Raw genomic sequence first — 15,186 nt, forward strand, 5'->3', positions numbered from 1 at the left:
TTTTCGGCACCAACATCTTGGTCCTTCGAGCCGGATCTCAACGGGTGACGTGCGGGACGACGCCTCTGAAGTCTGTGCACAGCAATTCAAGTCCACCTTTCACCGTGGCCAGTTAATGTCCTCCATCGCCCTTCACTGAATCCAACGGGATCCGAGGCAGCGCAGGCAAGAAGCAGGAAAGAACCACGGTGCTCAGCACCACAGGTCAGTGGGAAAAGGTTTCCTTCTGACAAATACTAACACTAGGAATGAATCTGAGAGCGATTGGAGAGTAACTAAGTGGAAGTCTAAAATTATTTGTGGTTCTGAGGTATACTCCCAGACTGTGACCGTGTCTAGTCCTATACTGGCCATAGAAGCTTGTCACGGTGGAACCCGCTGAAGCCCGATAGAGGCATTCTTCCTACACTTGTTCTCTCACTAACTGCATAGTTAATATAAACAATGGGAAATTGTCGTAGTTATTACTGTGGGGGGAAGAAAGAGGAAGAATTAGAGTGGGATGGTAAATTCATAGACAGATATCATCCGGGGTCAGCAAAATATTTAACTAAATGGAAAAAGAAGTACCAGTTTGAAGGAAGATTACAAGTAAAATCATGTGAAGATTTAGTCTTCAAATTAACTCTAAAGGTGAGAGTAAAAGGAAGGAAGGAGGTGATGAACAAGAAATGGCCAAAAAGTGGTTGGAACAAGCAAAGAAAAGACTAGAAGGTGCTAACAAAAAGAAACCCAAAATTGAAGAAGGACTGAATTGGCAAAAAGATGACGATAATTACAGTGTGTTCCTGTGCGACGCACTCAGCCTGCAGCGGAACTGCAGTTACAGATAGAGCAAAATCAAATACCACAGGTTGTATGAGGAGTCTCAGTAATAAATCCACCCTGGTGACTGGTGGCATTTTTCTCTGGCAAATTAGACTCTGTTACACAGGGACTACCACCATGTGTACAGGCAGTAGTGGCAGCAGCACAAGCAGTACATGCAGCAGCAGAAGTACACTAAAAGTACCTCACGCAGTAGTGACACTCATATTACAAACAAAAATGTCTTTTTTTTCACCAGCAAGACATTTACATTGCATGGCTACTCTGTTATCACAGCCACATATAAAAATAGAGAGATGTACAACACTTAATCCTGCTACACTACTACCAACTCCTGAGGACGGAGAACCTCATGATTGCTTAGCAGAATCAGAGAAAATGCATAAACCAAAAACAGATTTGACAGACGTGCCACTAAAAAATGGAAACGCATTGTGTGTTGATGGATCAGCTCAGAAAAAATAGCATGGGACAAAACTGTGCAGGTTATGCAGTAGTAACGCAGACTGAAACCTTGAAAACAAGCAAATTACCATCAAATTATAGTGCTCAGGCCGCAGAAATAGTGGCGTTAACAGAAGCATTGAAATTATCAAAAGGAAAAGACGTTACCATTTTTACTGATAGCCAATATGCATATGGTGCAGTACATATCTTCGCCCAGTTGTGGAAAAATAGAGGTTTTTTTAACACAAGATATTGATACATGCGACACACAGATTCAATACACAAGTTGTATTGAAAATACGACAAGAACAGACATCTAATACTGAAAAGCGTTATTGGATGGCCAAAGAAGCAAAACTAGAAAATGGCATTTTTATAGGGACAAATGGAAAACCATGGTTACCTAAGTCATTATTCAAATGGGCTGCAGTTATGACACATGGGCCATGCCATGTTTCAATGTGTGTAACATTTGAAAAAAAATTGATTGAAAGAAAAGACATAGAGACAGAGAGAGTGGGAGCGAGAGAGAGAGAGAAAGATAAAGAGAGAGAGCAGTATCCACTATTACAGACATGTTTTCCCTATTTCTGTATTGCTCCTCTTTATTGGAACGCAAAAAGGAAGCTGCAGCCTTTTACCACACACCCACACTGGTTCTATCAGAGGCTTGGCCTATGGATGGGGCCTTTCCATGTTGACTTGTATCTGACCAGTGATTTACAGTGAGGTTGTAGAGGATTTAGGCTAGATTTATTTATTTTTTCTCATTCTAGCCTCTTTCTTTCCTGGGTCTCTTTCTTTCCTACTTCAGTATGAGTTTTGGCCCTCACCTCAGAGTATCTCCTCTGCCAGGCTTCCAGTATAGCTGCAGCCTTTTCTTCATTCCAGATGATGTGGGAAACCTCTTCATAGCCCCGAAAGTGCTCAAACATCTGCTTGGGAGTCATTAGCTGGAACATGGTCTGCAAGGCCTGGGCACTGGAAAGAAGAAAAGAAGGGAGGATGGCAGAAAGAGAGTGGAGGATAAGTTGGAAAGAATATCATGTCACTGGGGTGCAAGTCTTCATTGACCACATCAAGTTTGCCTGGGAAAGTCCAGAAGGATCACCAAACCAACAGAGAAAGCAGGGAAAATGGTGTAATACTAGGAATTTAAGATCCAAAACAGGGCCAGAGCCTCAACATTTACCTAATTTCAGAAATCGCTAAACTAAGAGGCTTCTAATTTAACTAGTGACGAAAGATGGGGGTTGGAGGTGTTAGATTTCAGTGGTTTTCACATTTGGTTGGGTCTGCAGCAGGAAGCTGCTAAGACACCAAAATGCTTTCCCGAGCACACAGTCACATAGCCCCACACATTCAAAGAGAATTTCCCCAAATTCTCTTCACACCAACTTTCTAAAACACCTCTACTCCCTGGGAACAATGGGAGATCTCCCAATCTACCTTCTCACAGGGAACCCCAGAGCCATCCATTCCTTTTGATCTACATGACCACCTGTGGTTGACTGGACTTTATGGCTCGGTCCACTTCCCTTGTGATAACCCCCCACTGAGCTTCCAACACTGCTAAATCATGGAACAAGAGTGCCACATAGTGGCGACTGCAGGCATCACATGATAACAAGAACAATAATATGATTGGCCACAAGAGGCCTAGCCTCTCTCTTCCATTGGCCTACAAGATTTAAACACACACCCAGGAAGTCGAAAACCACTCCCCCCATACAGGTATATAAGCATAAACAACTAACGATACTTTAGAAGTTATTCTTGAGAAGTCTTGAGAAGTCAGAAGTTATTCTTGACAGGATTTGCATATTAACTACTGTTGTACGAGATTTCCTTGAATACTTCTCCAGTCGTTTATTTTGCTTTATTGTTGGACCTGTTTTGTTTGACGTTTGTTATCAAAACAAATCGACCATCTACCGGCTGCTTCCAGTCCTTGCCTGAAGACACCTCGCACAGCAAGAATCTTTCAAGAGGTAATAAAGACCAACAGCATCTGTTGAACGTAGCGTTGCACACAGTCATGAAACATACTCCCGCAAACTATGGCAAGACATGATTTTCATATGTGGTAGAAAATAACACCTGTTTATGCTTGTGATAAAACGTTTGCCAAGTCTATAAAATATTATTGCAAACTGATACAGAGAGATCCTACATTATGGATTCTGACAACAACAAGTAAAGCTCACAATCATATTTGCTTGCTTATGTAGGAATTCACTGTGTTTAGGGTATAATTGCTAAGTCTTAAATTATTGCGAGTCTTAAAGAGGGACAAAAAACAGCAGACGTTAGCTTGTAGTGCTCTCTATATGTCTTTTTCTCTCACACACAATTACACACATGCACTAATGACCCTGATCTTGCCAGGAAAATTCACATTGCATGTATGCGTGTAAACCTTTAAAATGTTAAATAATCTTAATCAGTTAACTGTGCAAGCATTATTTATTAAAAAAAATGCTATGCCAAAAGTTTTTTTTTATCTGATCTTAGAGACAACACTAAATCTTTATTTATCAGTCTACTACATTATCAGTAGCAAGAAAGGAGGCCTCAACCAGTCCTGACCTACGACAGTTTAAATGGTACAAATTTACCGGAGTGCAATAAGAGAAGTAAGATGAATGTAAATAATTACAATTGTTAGGAAAGTTTCAGAAAGTGACAGACATTTACTTAAGGCATGAAATCTCCTGTGCTTATCTGGTGACAAGCTCAGGATAGAAAACTTAAGTCCCTGTGGTGGGAACTCAACTATCAAATTTTTCCAGCAATCACATTCTCTGCTTCTTAAACAAAACCTTTGACATGCCTAACACTGCCTATATTTTTCTTTTTGTTTGAGAAAAAATACAAACTGTTCACAGGCAATGACCTCACTGGAAAATAAATAAAATTTAATTATTTTATTTATTTTCGGTAACTGACTGTATATTTTTGTGTTCTTTTCTGCAGCATATCAAGGCTTTGGGGTTGATTAAGCTGCATATGTTGAACAGCCAATGATTATACAATAGAGCAGGCGTGGGCAAACTAAGGCCTGGGGGCTGGATGCGGCCCGTTCAGCTTTGTAATCCGACCCATCAATCTTTTCCAAATTATATAATTTATATCTTATTATTATTACCATTATACTTCTGCCTTTTCCCTGCAATACCCACGTTTCCCCAATAGATGGCTAGAAAAAGATAAAAGCATTTTAGCATTTTAGCCTTTATGCATGACTTTTACATGTCATTTATCTTAGTGCATTGCTCCATCTATCTGCTCCTAACTGGGGCCTCATGTTTAATTTTAGGACAATTGTGGCCTGCGACACAAAAAGTTTGCCCATGCCTGCAATAAGAGTCTCTGAGTTTTATCTTGTTGCTTTTGTTGTAATTTAAACTATGTATCTCAAATCACTAGGGAACACTTAAACAACACAATGTAATTCCAAGTCAATCACACTTTTGTGAAATCAAAATGTCCACTTGGGAAGCAACACTGATTGACAATAAATTTCACATGCTGTTGTGCAAATGGAATAGACAACAGGTGGAAATTATAGGAAATTAGCAAGAGCCCCCCTTCCAGCAGGAAGGTTTAGGGGGGTTGGTACGGTGCAATGTGATGTGGGTGGCGACTGCTGCCCCTGCGACCCGGTAACAGATAAGCAGATGAAAATGGATGGATGGATGGATAGATGGATAGCAAGAGACCCCCAATAAAGGAGTGATTCTGCAGGTGGTGACCACAGATCACTTTTCAGTTCCTATGCTTCTGGCTGATGTTTTGGTCACTTTTGAATGCTGGCGGTGCTTTCACTCTAGTAGCATGAGGCGGAGTCTACAACCAACACAAGTGGCTCATGTAGTGCAGCTTATCCAGGATGGCACATCCATGTGAGCTGTGGCAAGAAGGTTTCCTGTGTCTGTCAGCGTAGTGTCCAGAACATGGAGGCGCTACCTGAAGACAGGCCAGTACATCAGGAGACGTGATATGGAGAGATGCCATGGAGAATGTTCTGCTGCTTGCAATATCCTCCAGCATGACTTGGAAGTGGGTCAGTAATGGTGTGGGGTGGCATTTCTTTGGGGTGCCACAAAGCCCCCCATGTGCTCGCCAGAGGTAGCCTGAGTGCCATTAGGTACTGAGATGAGATCCTCAGACCCCTTGTGAGACCATATGCTGGTGCGGTTGGCCCTGGGTTCCAGCTAATGCGAGACAATGCTAGACGTAGGCATTGATGCTATGGACTGGCCTGCCTGTTCCCCAGAACTGAATCCAATTAAGCACATCTGTGACATCATGTTTCGCTCCATCCACCAATGCCACGTTGCACCACAGACTGTCCAGGAGTTGGCGGATACTTTAGTCCAGGTCTGGGATGAGATCCCTCAGGAGACCATCTGAGTGTGACTCTGAATCAGGACCTCCATGGGTTAATACATTTTGATGATTTTCATTGATCATTTTTGTCAGCACATTCAACTATGTAAAGAACAAAGTATTTAATAAGGATATTTCATTCATTCAGATCTAGGATGTGTTATTTTAGTGTTCCCTTTATTTTTTTGAGCAGTATATCTGGACTACCTTGCCAGCCTATAGTATACTTTGTGTATGAGTGGGCACTGTCCAAGTGGAGCAGCCAAAGCTAAGTAGGAGCAGCTGGAGCTCTAAAATTTCATTGGAATCTGCTAATGACTATAAGATTTATAGCACAACGCGTGTACACACTCATAAACATGTTGCTGCACTGAGCATAAAAACAAGTGGGGAAATATAAGAGGTGCAGTGATTGCAGCAGTGTTTATTGGGGTAGGTGTGTATTAGTGTGGGTATGTTACCTGAGCAGGGGTCCCCTGCCATTCTTGACGGTCCCTCCTACAATCAGTTCTTCTTGCCAGTGCATGTACTTCCTGGACAGACCATAGCAACCGCCAGTCAAGCGTGAGCAACGTCGAATGACTGGTGAAGAAAAAGAAAAAGATTTGTGAGGTAAAAACAGACTGCAGAAGAAAATGTAGATGTTAAATACATACACCAGGGTAGAAGTGAAAACTCTATAAACACAAGGTACACATGTAAATCTGTACACTATCTGTAAGCTATCTCGTAGCCACAAGATAGCTTACCTGGACAAACTATGTTATTGTTAAGGGATTTTAAGAATAGTTACCTTTGTTTTTTAGTTGTTTAGTTCATTGCCTTAGTTTAGGAAATTTCTTGAATTCTTTTCAAATTTCGGGCTACATTGTAAATGATGACTTTTGATGTTTGGTTTTAGCTGTCATTTGGCTAATTGTTGGTTTCAAGTTTTTTTTCTGCTGCTTTTGGCCAATTATTAGCAGTATTAAGCTTACTATTAGCATTTCATTACCTTTATTTACAGAGCCGATGTTATCAACTTTTGAAAAAGAATGACTTATGTCTTACCCATATTTAATATATCTGAACATTTTTATAGCTTAGCTAGTTAAGGAGTGTAGCCATTTGATATAACTAGCCATAGATAAAAGCTAGCTTTTAACAGCAAATCTTAATGTATTACTTACCAAAATGTAACAATTCTTTATTCTTTCAAGTCTTTATGTTTCATTTATGTTTAAACTACAATTAACTAACGTTTAACACTGGAGTTGTTTTTTTTTTGTCCGATTTTCATTTTCTTCTTTGCTTTTTATAAAATTAGTTTATTTATCATCTTATCATCTTAAATTATTTTTTCCTTCACTGGTCTACAGTAAACAGATGTATCACAAACACAGAGCAATATAGCAACAGACATGGTGTAAAAACCATGATTTCCCAACTGGCTTTAACATACATTTCAAACACATAAAAACCTTAAACTTATACTACCTTGGTAGAGTTCTTATTGGGTGCTGTGATGGGGCAGTTAGGGTCAGCAGGGTTCAAACAGGGTCTATTCATGTAGCCGTGCCCCACGTCTGCCTTTTCCAACATGTCCTCAAAGGCTTCCACAGGGAAATTTGCCTTACGTAAGTCTTCAAGAAAATCCTTGGGGTCAAAGTTTGTCCACTGAAGAGGGTCTTTACCTCTGCAAAGATAATATTTTAATTTAATTTTAACATATTTCTAAATGCTTTCAATTCAACACAAAAGAGTTAGCATAAAAGTACCGTAATTTCTGGACTATAAGCTGCTACTTTTCACACACATTAAACCCTGTGGCTTAAACAATGATGCGGCTAATTTATGGATTTTTACGGGCTTACGAAGTTCATACCGCTAGTGATCAATGACTTTTCTGGTAGGCTTGGGTCTGGAAGGCTTCAGGTTCGAGTCCACCTGCTGCCAAGTTACCACTGAGGTGCTCTGAGCATGCCACTGTCCCCTCACACTGCTCCCCAGGTGCTTAAAGCTGCCCACTGTTCACTTTGGTGATGGGTTAAAAGCAGAGGTCACATTTTGTTGTGTGCAGCTGTGTGCACAATGACAGTAGTTCTTTCCTTTCATTTTTCCTATATGTGCATGGGGCAAGCACAAGAGAGAACACTAGCGAAAGTTGAGTTCAGCTTGAGTCCGGTCATGTTGAATCGTGAGTTGGAGGAGCTGTTAAAACGCTGTTTACGTACTGCTCAGTGTGGCTGATAATAAAGACCCCAACTTCCCTGTTTTTGTTTACCTTTGCTGCGGACAAGCAAAAAATGAAGGGAGTTAGCCCCGGAGCTAATGTTAGGTTCGGCCCTGGTGCAGATCACTAAGTCTCCCCTGTGCATTCCAAATACGGTCGGTGCACCGAAGCAGGGAAGAACTAACGTGTAACCAGCTGTGTTACAGGCACAGTTCGGAAAAAAACATTTATTTATGTCTTGAACACAAATATCTGTTATTAATCCAGCTTCATAAAATAATCTAAATCCCACAGGATACCAGATTCCTTAGATGCCAGTTGACAAACAATGAGCAGTGAGAAGACATAATGTGTTCAACTTCTGGAAGTTGAACATAATCTTTCTAGTTGAGTGACAAACGCAATATAATGGAGACCAATTCCCATCAAGCAATGGCCTACTGCTTAATTCCTGCCCCGAACAAGTTATTTTTTCTTCTACAATTTCTGTTCTATTCTATCTCTTGCTCTCTCTCTTTCTCTCAATCCTTCTCTCTCTCTCTCAGACACTGTCATTCCCTCAATCTCCTTCTTTCTCTCATTCGGACCACATTGTACATGCTTAACCAGGCTTGGGTTATTAGTCCCTTTACCAGAGCAAAGGATGAAAAATCCAAGATGAAACACTAACGGTTCTTAAAAAATGCATGCATGCATTTGCAATGATGACAATGGCACACGGTGTGTGCATGTACACACAGAGGAACGATGCAGGTCTGCTGAGTATTACTGTAGCAGCAGGCCATTAGCAACAGAAGGGCCCAGGGCTAGAGAGAAACGATCGCTAGTGATACGCATGCCAGCAACCACTACAATAGAGCCTTCAGAGGAGACAAGTTTGAGAGATGCAGACACACACACACATGCGCACAGACACAAAGCATGTTTGGGCAGCCTTTCCTATAAGGGTAAAGAGATAGAATTCCACTCTTTCTAGTTCTCATGCACTCCATCATAGAAAACATCTCGACATGGTGGACGTGTGGTTGAAAAGGATTCTACTGGACCTTTTAATTAACATTCATTTACTGTCAGGTTAAACTTTGTGGAAAGCTCAGACTGTGCCAAATTGTATTTTTGGGCCAAATGATTATGTTGAAGGATGAAGCTTTGGGGGAGATGAAAAGGATAAAATACTGGACGGACACTGGATGATGTTATCTTATACTGCTCTTAAGTTTTATAATATAAAAGGAGTCCAACATACGGGAGGTAGACCATTCCAGACTGGAGCTTGGCTCCTTCCCAGAAACAGTCCAAAGGGGTGATGATGAGGCAGGGGTGTAGCTTTTCTATGATCTAATTGGATATTAATTCAAATGAACACAGTAACAAATGCACGATCAAAAGAACTGTAGAAATCTGATTGTAGCAGATGGATTACAGGTCTTTTTTTTCTTTTTCAATTTTCTTTGCATCTTACCTGATCCATAAAAGGAATTTCTGTGACTAATTCTCCTGATTTGTAGCATAAATGCTCTAATTTCCAATGTCTGTAAAGAAAAGAAACACTTCTAATTAGTCATGCATGAACATCCACTGTGCTGACTGCATAATTGTAAAATAATGCAGTGCCTATGTATGTTACTGTTACCAATGAAGTAAAACTGTATATGTAAAATTAGCGCTAAGAAATGGACAAGAAAAACAGAGAATAGGCAGTTATGTCGACATCACCTGTTATAAAGGTAAACATGAACTCTGCTGGCTTGGAGAGCTGACTCTAGATGCTGCACTAACGCCTCCACTGTTAGTACGTTTGCTCCTTCCTCCCGCGGTGTCTGGATCATCAGCTGAGGGTTAAACATGGCCTCTTCACCGATCTTCTGCCGTGTGTACTTAAGTTCCTGGTTCACACGTCCGCCAACTGACAGAAACAAAAAAAAAAGAAGATGGTTAAAACAAGTGCAACATTTTAATCATCTGATTAGTAAAGAACTAGCTTAAGATGTCTTTGAGTAATTAATAAATATCTCTCTCTCTCTCTCTCTCAGTGACTGCACGTTCAGAATACTACATTGTCCAAAAACACAAATTCTTCCCTACCTGCCGACTATGTGAAAAATCTGGAGTGTATTATTATATCCTAATCAAATTTCACAATTCTGTTGGATTCATGCAGCCGCAGGAAGAGATTGTATATATTCCGCTGGTTGTAATGGCATTAAAGTTGACATAAGCATGCCTTTCTGCTGGGCCCGACCACCCAGTCAGACCAATGGAACAGGGAAGGAGGGGGCCATGTCTCGGGGCATTGAAGAAAACACACTTGATTTATTTTTTTCTGGACCCAAACAGCATGACCATCTGATCCTGTCTGAAATCATTTTTATAATATTCATCATTAATAACAGGCCATGGCTAACTGAAGTGACATGCTCTCCACTGCAGGACCAGGAACACAGCTACATGACACCACCCCTCGCTTTAAAACATGCATCACGCATGGAACTGATTTAGGGCTGGCGCACTCTGACAATGCACTAACAAGTCAACTTGTCTGGTAGAGTCAGCTCTCAAAGGCAAGGCTTTCCGGAGGTTGACTTTCAAGGCAATTTTACCTTCATTAATTTAAAAAAGGAGAAAGTAATTTTGTTCTTCATATAGAGAGATGAAGAAACATTTTGTTTCTCAGCTTTCTCCATGCAATAGAAATAAAGATTGCCCTTCAAATACCACCAGTTTACAGTGAGGACTTGAAGTCAAAGGAATGTACTCTCCCTGTAAAGGAAACAGCACATTATGGTGTCAGGCTTCGAGAATTCCAAACTTCACAAGGTTACAATGTTTTGGGGTTAACACTCGCACAGCCTTGGGGCAAAATTAACACCCAGCTGGACCAAGAAAATATGTGCGAGTGCATGCTTGTGTATTCACTGGCGTACATGCAAGCCTGAGCCACCCTGTGCAGTGTGGTGTGTGTGTGTACACAGCTGTGTTTCCTCAGTGACACATATTCCCATATTCCTTCTGCTCAGAAAACTGGCTGACCCAGGCATGTGTTGTTATGGTGATGGTGTCCTGCTCCAGGTTCAGCTGCTGAGACCTAAAACCAAGTGTCACTGACTTTAAAACTCTCCCCACACAGCTCTCTTCTCTCGCAAATGCACTTCTCATTACCTTAATATACCCACCACTGGGAACTAGAGACAAATGTAAGGAAAATATCACTAATATGTTTATTATACTACTTCAGTGTTCTTCTACAAAGATAGAGCCTTGTTATCCACCTTTGAATCCCCCATTATAAACAAGTATTAACATCCATCGTATATGGACTGCTGCTATTTAGACCTGGCGGTAACCTGGATTGACCCTGAGACCACATTAGAGTGGAATGGAAGTCATCGCTCTTACATTTGAAAGATTCTTGCTATATTTCAATCTGGGTCACGGCACCAGTTGAAAGATTATTGGTATAATCAATCTGGTTCATGGCCCAGTTGAACAATTTGGCCCTTCTTCGTTTGTGAGCACGACACCAATTAGAAGATTTCTTCTCCCCGTATTCACAGCACCAAAATTGAAGAAATCATCTCGAAGGTGGTCTCGGGCAAGGAATGAAACAGCCAATAGATGGTCAATTAATTTAATAACAAAACAAACAGGTCCAACGAGCAAAATAAAACAACTGGAGAAGTATTCTAGGAAATCTCTTACAACAGTTGTTATAACGCAAATCCAAGAACTGAAACTTCCAATAATAACTTCAAATGCATTATCAGTGATGTAGACTTTTATACCTGTGTGGGGGGAGTGGTTTTTGACTTCCTGGGTGTCTGTTTTAAATGTGGTAGACCAATGGAGGAAAGAGGTTGTCCCTCTTGTGGACAATCTTATTAGCATGGTTGTGCCTACAGTCACCACTATGTGACGTTGCTGCTCCATGATTCAGCAGTGTTGGAGGACATGTTTATGAACCTTTTGCCACTGAGCAAGGTGTTATTTAAAAAGGAAGTGGATGGTGCGGCCAACAACAGGGGGTTATGTGGAGTGGATGGATCCCGGGTTTCTTATAAGGATGCGGATTGGGAAACTTCCTATTGTTCCCCAGGAGTAGAGGTGTTTTGGAAACGGATTGGGAAACTTCCTATTGTTCCCCGGGAGTAGAGGTGTTTTGAAGTCATCTAGATAGTTGGTGTGAAGAGAATTTAGGAGAACTTCTCTTTGAATGTGTAGGGCTATGTGAGTGTGTGTGCTTGGGAAGGCCTTTGGTGTCTTAGCAGATTCCTGCTTTCAGAATCAAACCAAATTTGAAAACCACTGAAATCTAACACATTCCAACATTAACAACAGGAAGTTGTTGGTAGTTGTTTTGAAAATAAACGCTCATCACTGTACCTTGACATCTACAAATACCAGACCTTAGTTCCAAAGAGTTAGTCTTACTATACATTCAAACTGCAGGCAAAAAAGTGCCCACATCAAATTTTTTGTCTATATCTAATTGTTTTTCTTATAAGTGAGAAGTGACGGTTTTCTATATAGTATTGTTAGTTTAGTTTATATGGACATTTAAACATAGTTACAAATGATTAAGAAGACAATAAAGACTGGGTAAAGGGTAGAAAAAGGCCAATGAGTGTCACTGTAGGGCCCTTAGTGTGGGTATTCAGCCTGTTGCATAACATTAACCCCAGCCCCCCGTATTATCAGAGTAGAAGAATGGGAGGTGGTGGGATGAAGGGAGAGAAAGTAAATTTCTAAAAAACTAATCAGCTCTACGCTTTGATTGGCCAGATGATGATGGCAATCAGTTTGGCCTTCCTGTCAGGCGGGCCTACTCCTCAACTCTCTACACCAACTTTCGATCTTTTCTATTCCACCACAGTGCAGTGCCATCCCCCTGCACATACCTCACGCCTGGTAACAGAAGTATCACACACACTAATGATAATACCATGGAAAATAACAGTAAATCAGAAAGTATGCACCTATACCGTGTATATGCTGTAAACAAATTTACATCTGTTTTACATATAAAATAATTATTTGATCAGATATACATCAGGATGAAGACCTGAGATAGATTTCTACTGAAATATAGTTCAATCAAAAATCAAGAATGTACTTACAGGTCCATTTGAATATCAAAATAAAATATGAATAACATATGAGAGTGCATGTAAACACGTGTGTGAGTATGCAGACAACAGATTAGCTGGATTAGGCCCCCTCTCAGCTGAGACCCCTGTGCAGAGAAGGAACCCTAGAACCAGGTCATCTCCCTGTTTTTCAAATTGTAATATCATGCATTCATGTGAAGAAAACTTAAGAACATGTTCATATTAGATACATGCTCTATATTTCAGGGTGAAACACAGACAAGTTAGAAATATGTCTCAATACAATCTTATAGCCCTCACCCTTCACACTTGAACTTCTATGCAGATTTATCTGCGTCATGTCATTTAAGGTACCTCCATTAAATGGTATGTGGGCTGGGGAATGTCTTTTTGACAGCAGTTTACATTCATTTTTTAAATACGAAGAGTCAAATGCAATCTCAGTTTTTATTTGGTATGTCAATGTCCACACAGCTTAGCATCTTAACAACTCACCACCTCTTACATTGTCTGTGTCTTTAGTGAACTGTATTTTTCGGACCATAAGGCGTACCGCATTATAGGGCGCACTATCAATGAACGGGAATATTTTCATACATAGGGCGCACCGGGTTATAAGGCGCATTGAGCAAAACAAAACGAAACAGTCAGCGAAACAATTATGCGGAACAATCAAGCATGTCCGGATCCCTCTCGTCATTATCCGAGTCAGTCTCGTTGCTGTTAATTAGTTGTTCAGTGATGATTCCGGCCTTCGTGAAAGCTCGAACGACATTTGAGACTGATATCTTAGCCCAGGCATCCACGATCCATTGGCGTAACTCGCCCGACGTTGCCTCCCTGTCTTGGTGAATGTGTGTTCGCTTTCTGTTATTCAATGCTCCCACGCAGCTCGCAATATAATTTTGAACGCCCAGTTAACACCAATATTTAGTGGTTGGAATTCTGTGGTTAATCCATCCGGAATGATGGCTAGCCCCGAATTAGTTTGCTTCACTTGGGTTTTGATAATATCGGTGAAATGGGTGTGCATGGAGTCGCAGATTAATATGTACCGAGATTTGTGGAGAAGGGTAGTGACCTAAATTGGACACTGGAGGACGCTGTTGTTGTTGTTCGCCCCTCCATAGTCAGGCGGTTGTCACTATTTTTGTTCTGGATGGTCACCGTCAGTTAACACCAATATTTAGTGGTTGGAATTCTGTGGTTAATCCATCCGGAATGATGGCTAGCCCCGAATTAGTTTGCTTCACTTGGGTTTTGATAATATCGGTGAAATGGGTGTGCATGGAGTCGCAGATTAATATGTACCGAGATTTGTGGAGAAGGGTAGTGACCTAAATTGGACACTGGAGGACGCTGTTGTTGTTGTTCGCCCCTCCATAGTCAGGCGGTTGTCACTATTTTTGTTCTGGGTCAACCGTAAAGTTGTTTTGCAGAGAGAGTGTGTGTTTTGCCTGTATCGATAAAAAATGAGAAATAAAAAGGATTTTTGACCACTAAAAAATCGACAGCCATGCGTCTGAGTCGTCCTGCATCGACAATATGCAGAGTCTCCGGGTGTTGGGAGCAGAGGTGGGTAGAGTAGCCATAAATTGTACTTAAGTAAACCTATAGTTACTTCAGAAAAATATTACTCAAGTGGAGGTAAAAAGTAGTCATCCAAATAATTACTTTAGTAAGAGTAAAAACGTACATGGTGAAAAATTACAAGTACTAACTGTTGAGTAACATTTATTTTTTTAGATTTATCTTTAACGTGCATTCAATCAGATAAACAAAATTACAGAGGAGAGTTTATCCCATCAACAAAATAATAAAACAAAATTAATTAATGAAATACATTTAAATAGAATAATCTTTAGGTAAGTTAAATTACTTCAATAAAAAATAAAAATAAATGAAATAAAAAGAGTAGATAAAGATAAATTACAGTACAGCACAAGAAAAACTTCCAAACCTCTGGACCTGTGGACAAAAATACGTCTTAAAGGCAAATCGAGCGCAGAACGGAGTACTCATGTAACCTAAGGGCGGGCATACACTGTACGATTTTTTTAAATTGTTGTCGTTGATACCATCACACACTGTACGAGTGATGTATTGACAAAGCTCACACTGTATGGTCCGATCATCGAACACGACCAGAGAACTCACACTGTGCGGGTGAAAACGGCCCATCGGCCCCTGCAGACTGTCCCG

At 40.7% G+C, this 15,186-nt stretch overlaps 1 protein-coding gene across 1 annotated transcript in view; it reads right to left on the bottom strand.

Annotated features, from left to right (window-relative positions):
- Window positions 1–15,186, bottom strand: part of LOC103398858 (protein patched homolog 1-like) — a 99,678-nt gene that overhangs the window by 57,776 nt on the left and 26,716 nt on the right. Inside the window, 7 exon segments of the mRNA NM_001328242.1 lie at window positions 2,109–2,256; window positions 6,129–6,229; window positions 6,232–6,249; window positions 7,144–7,342; window positions 9,126–9,217; window positions 9,342–9,411; window positions 9,596–9,785. Of these exon segments, the coding sequence (NP_001315171.1) occupies window positions 2,109–2,256; window positions 6,129–6,229; window positions 6,232–6,249; window positions 7,144–7,342; window positions 9,126–9,217; window positions 9,342–9,411; window positions 9,596–9,785 (818 nt within the window).

Source organism: Cynoglossus semilaevis, unplaced genomic scaffold, assembly GCF_000523025.1.
Source record: "Cynoglossus semilaevis isolate Cse_v1.0 unplaced genomic scaffold, Cse_v1.0 scaffold1319, whole genome shotgun sequence".
NCBI classification, from domain to species: domain Eukaryota; kingdom Metazoa; phylum Chordata; class Actinopteri; order Pleuronectiformes; family Cynoglossidae; genus Cynoglossus; species Cynoglossus semilaevis.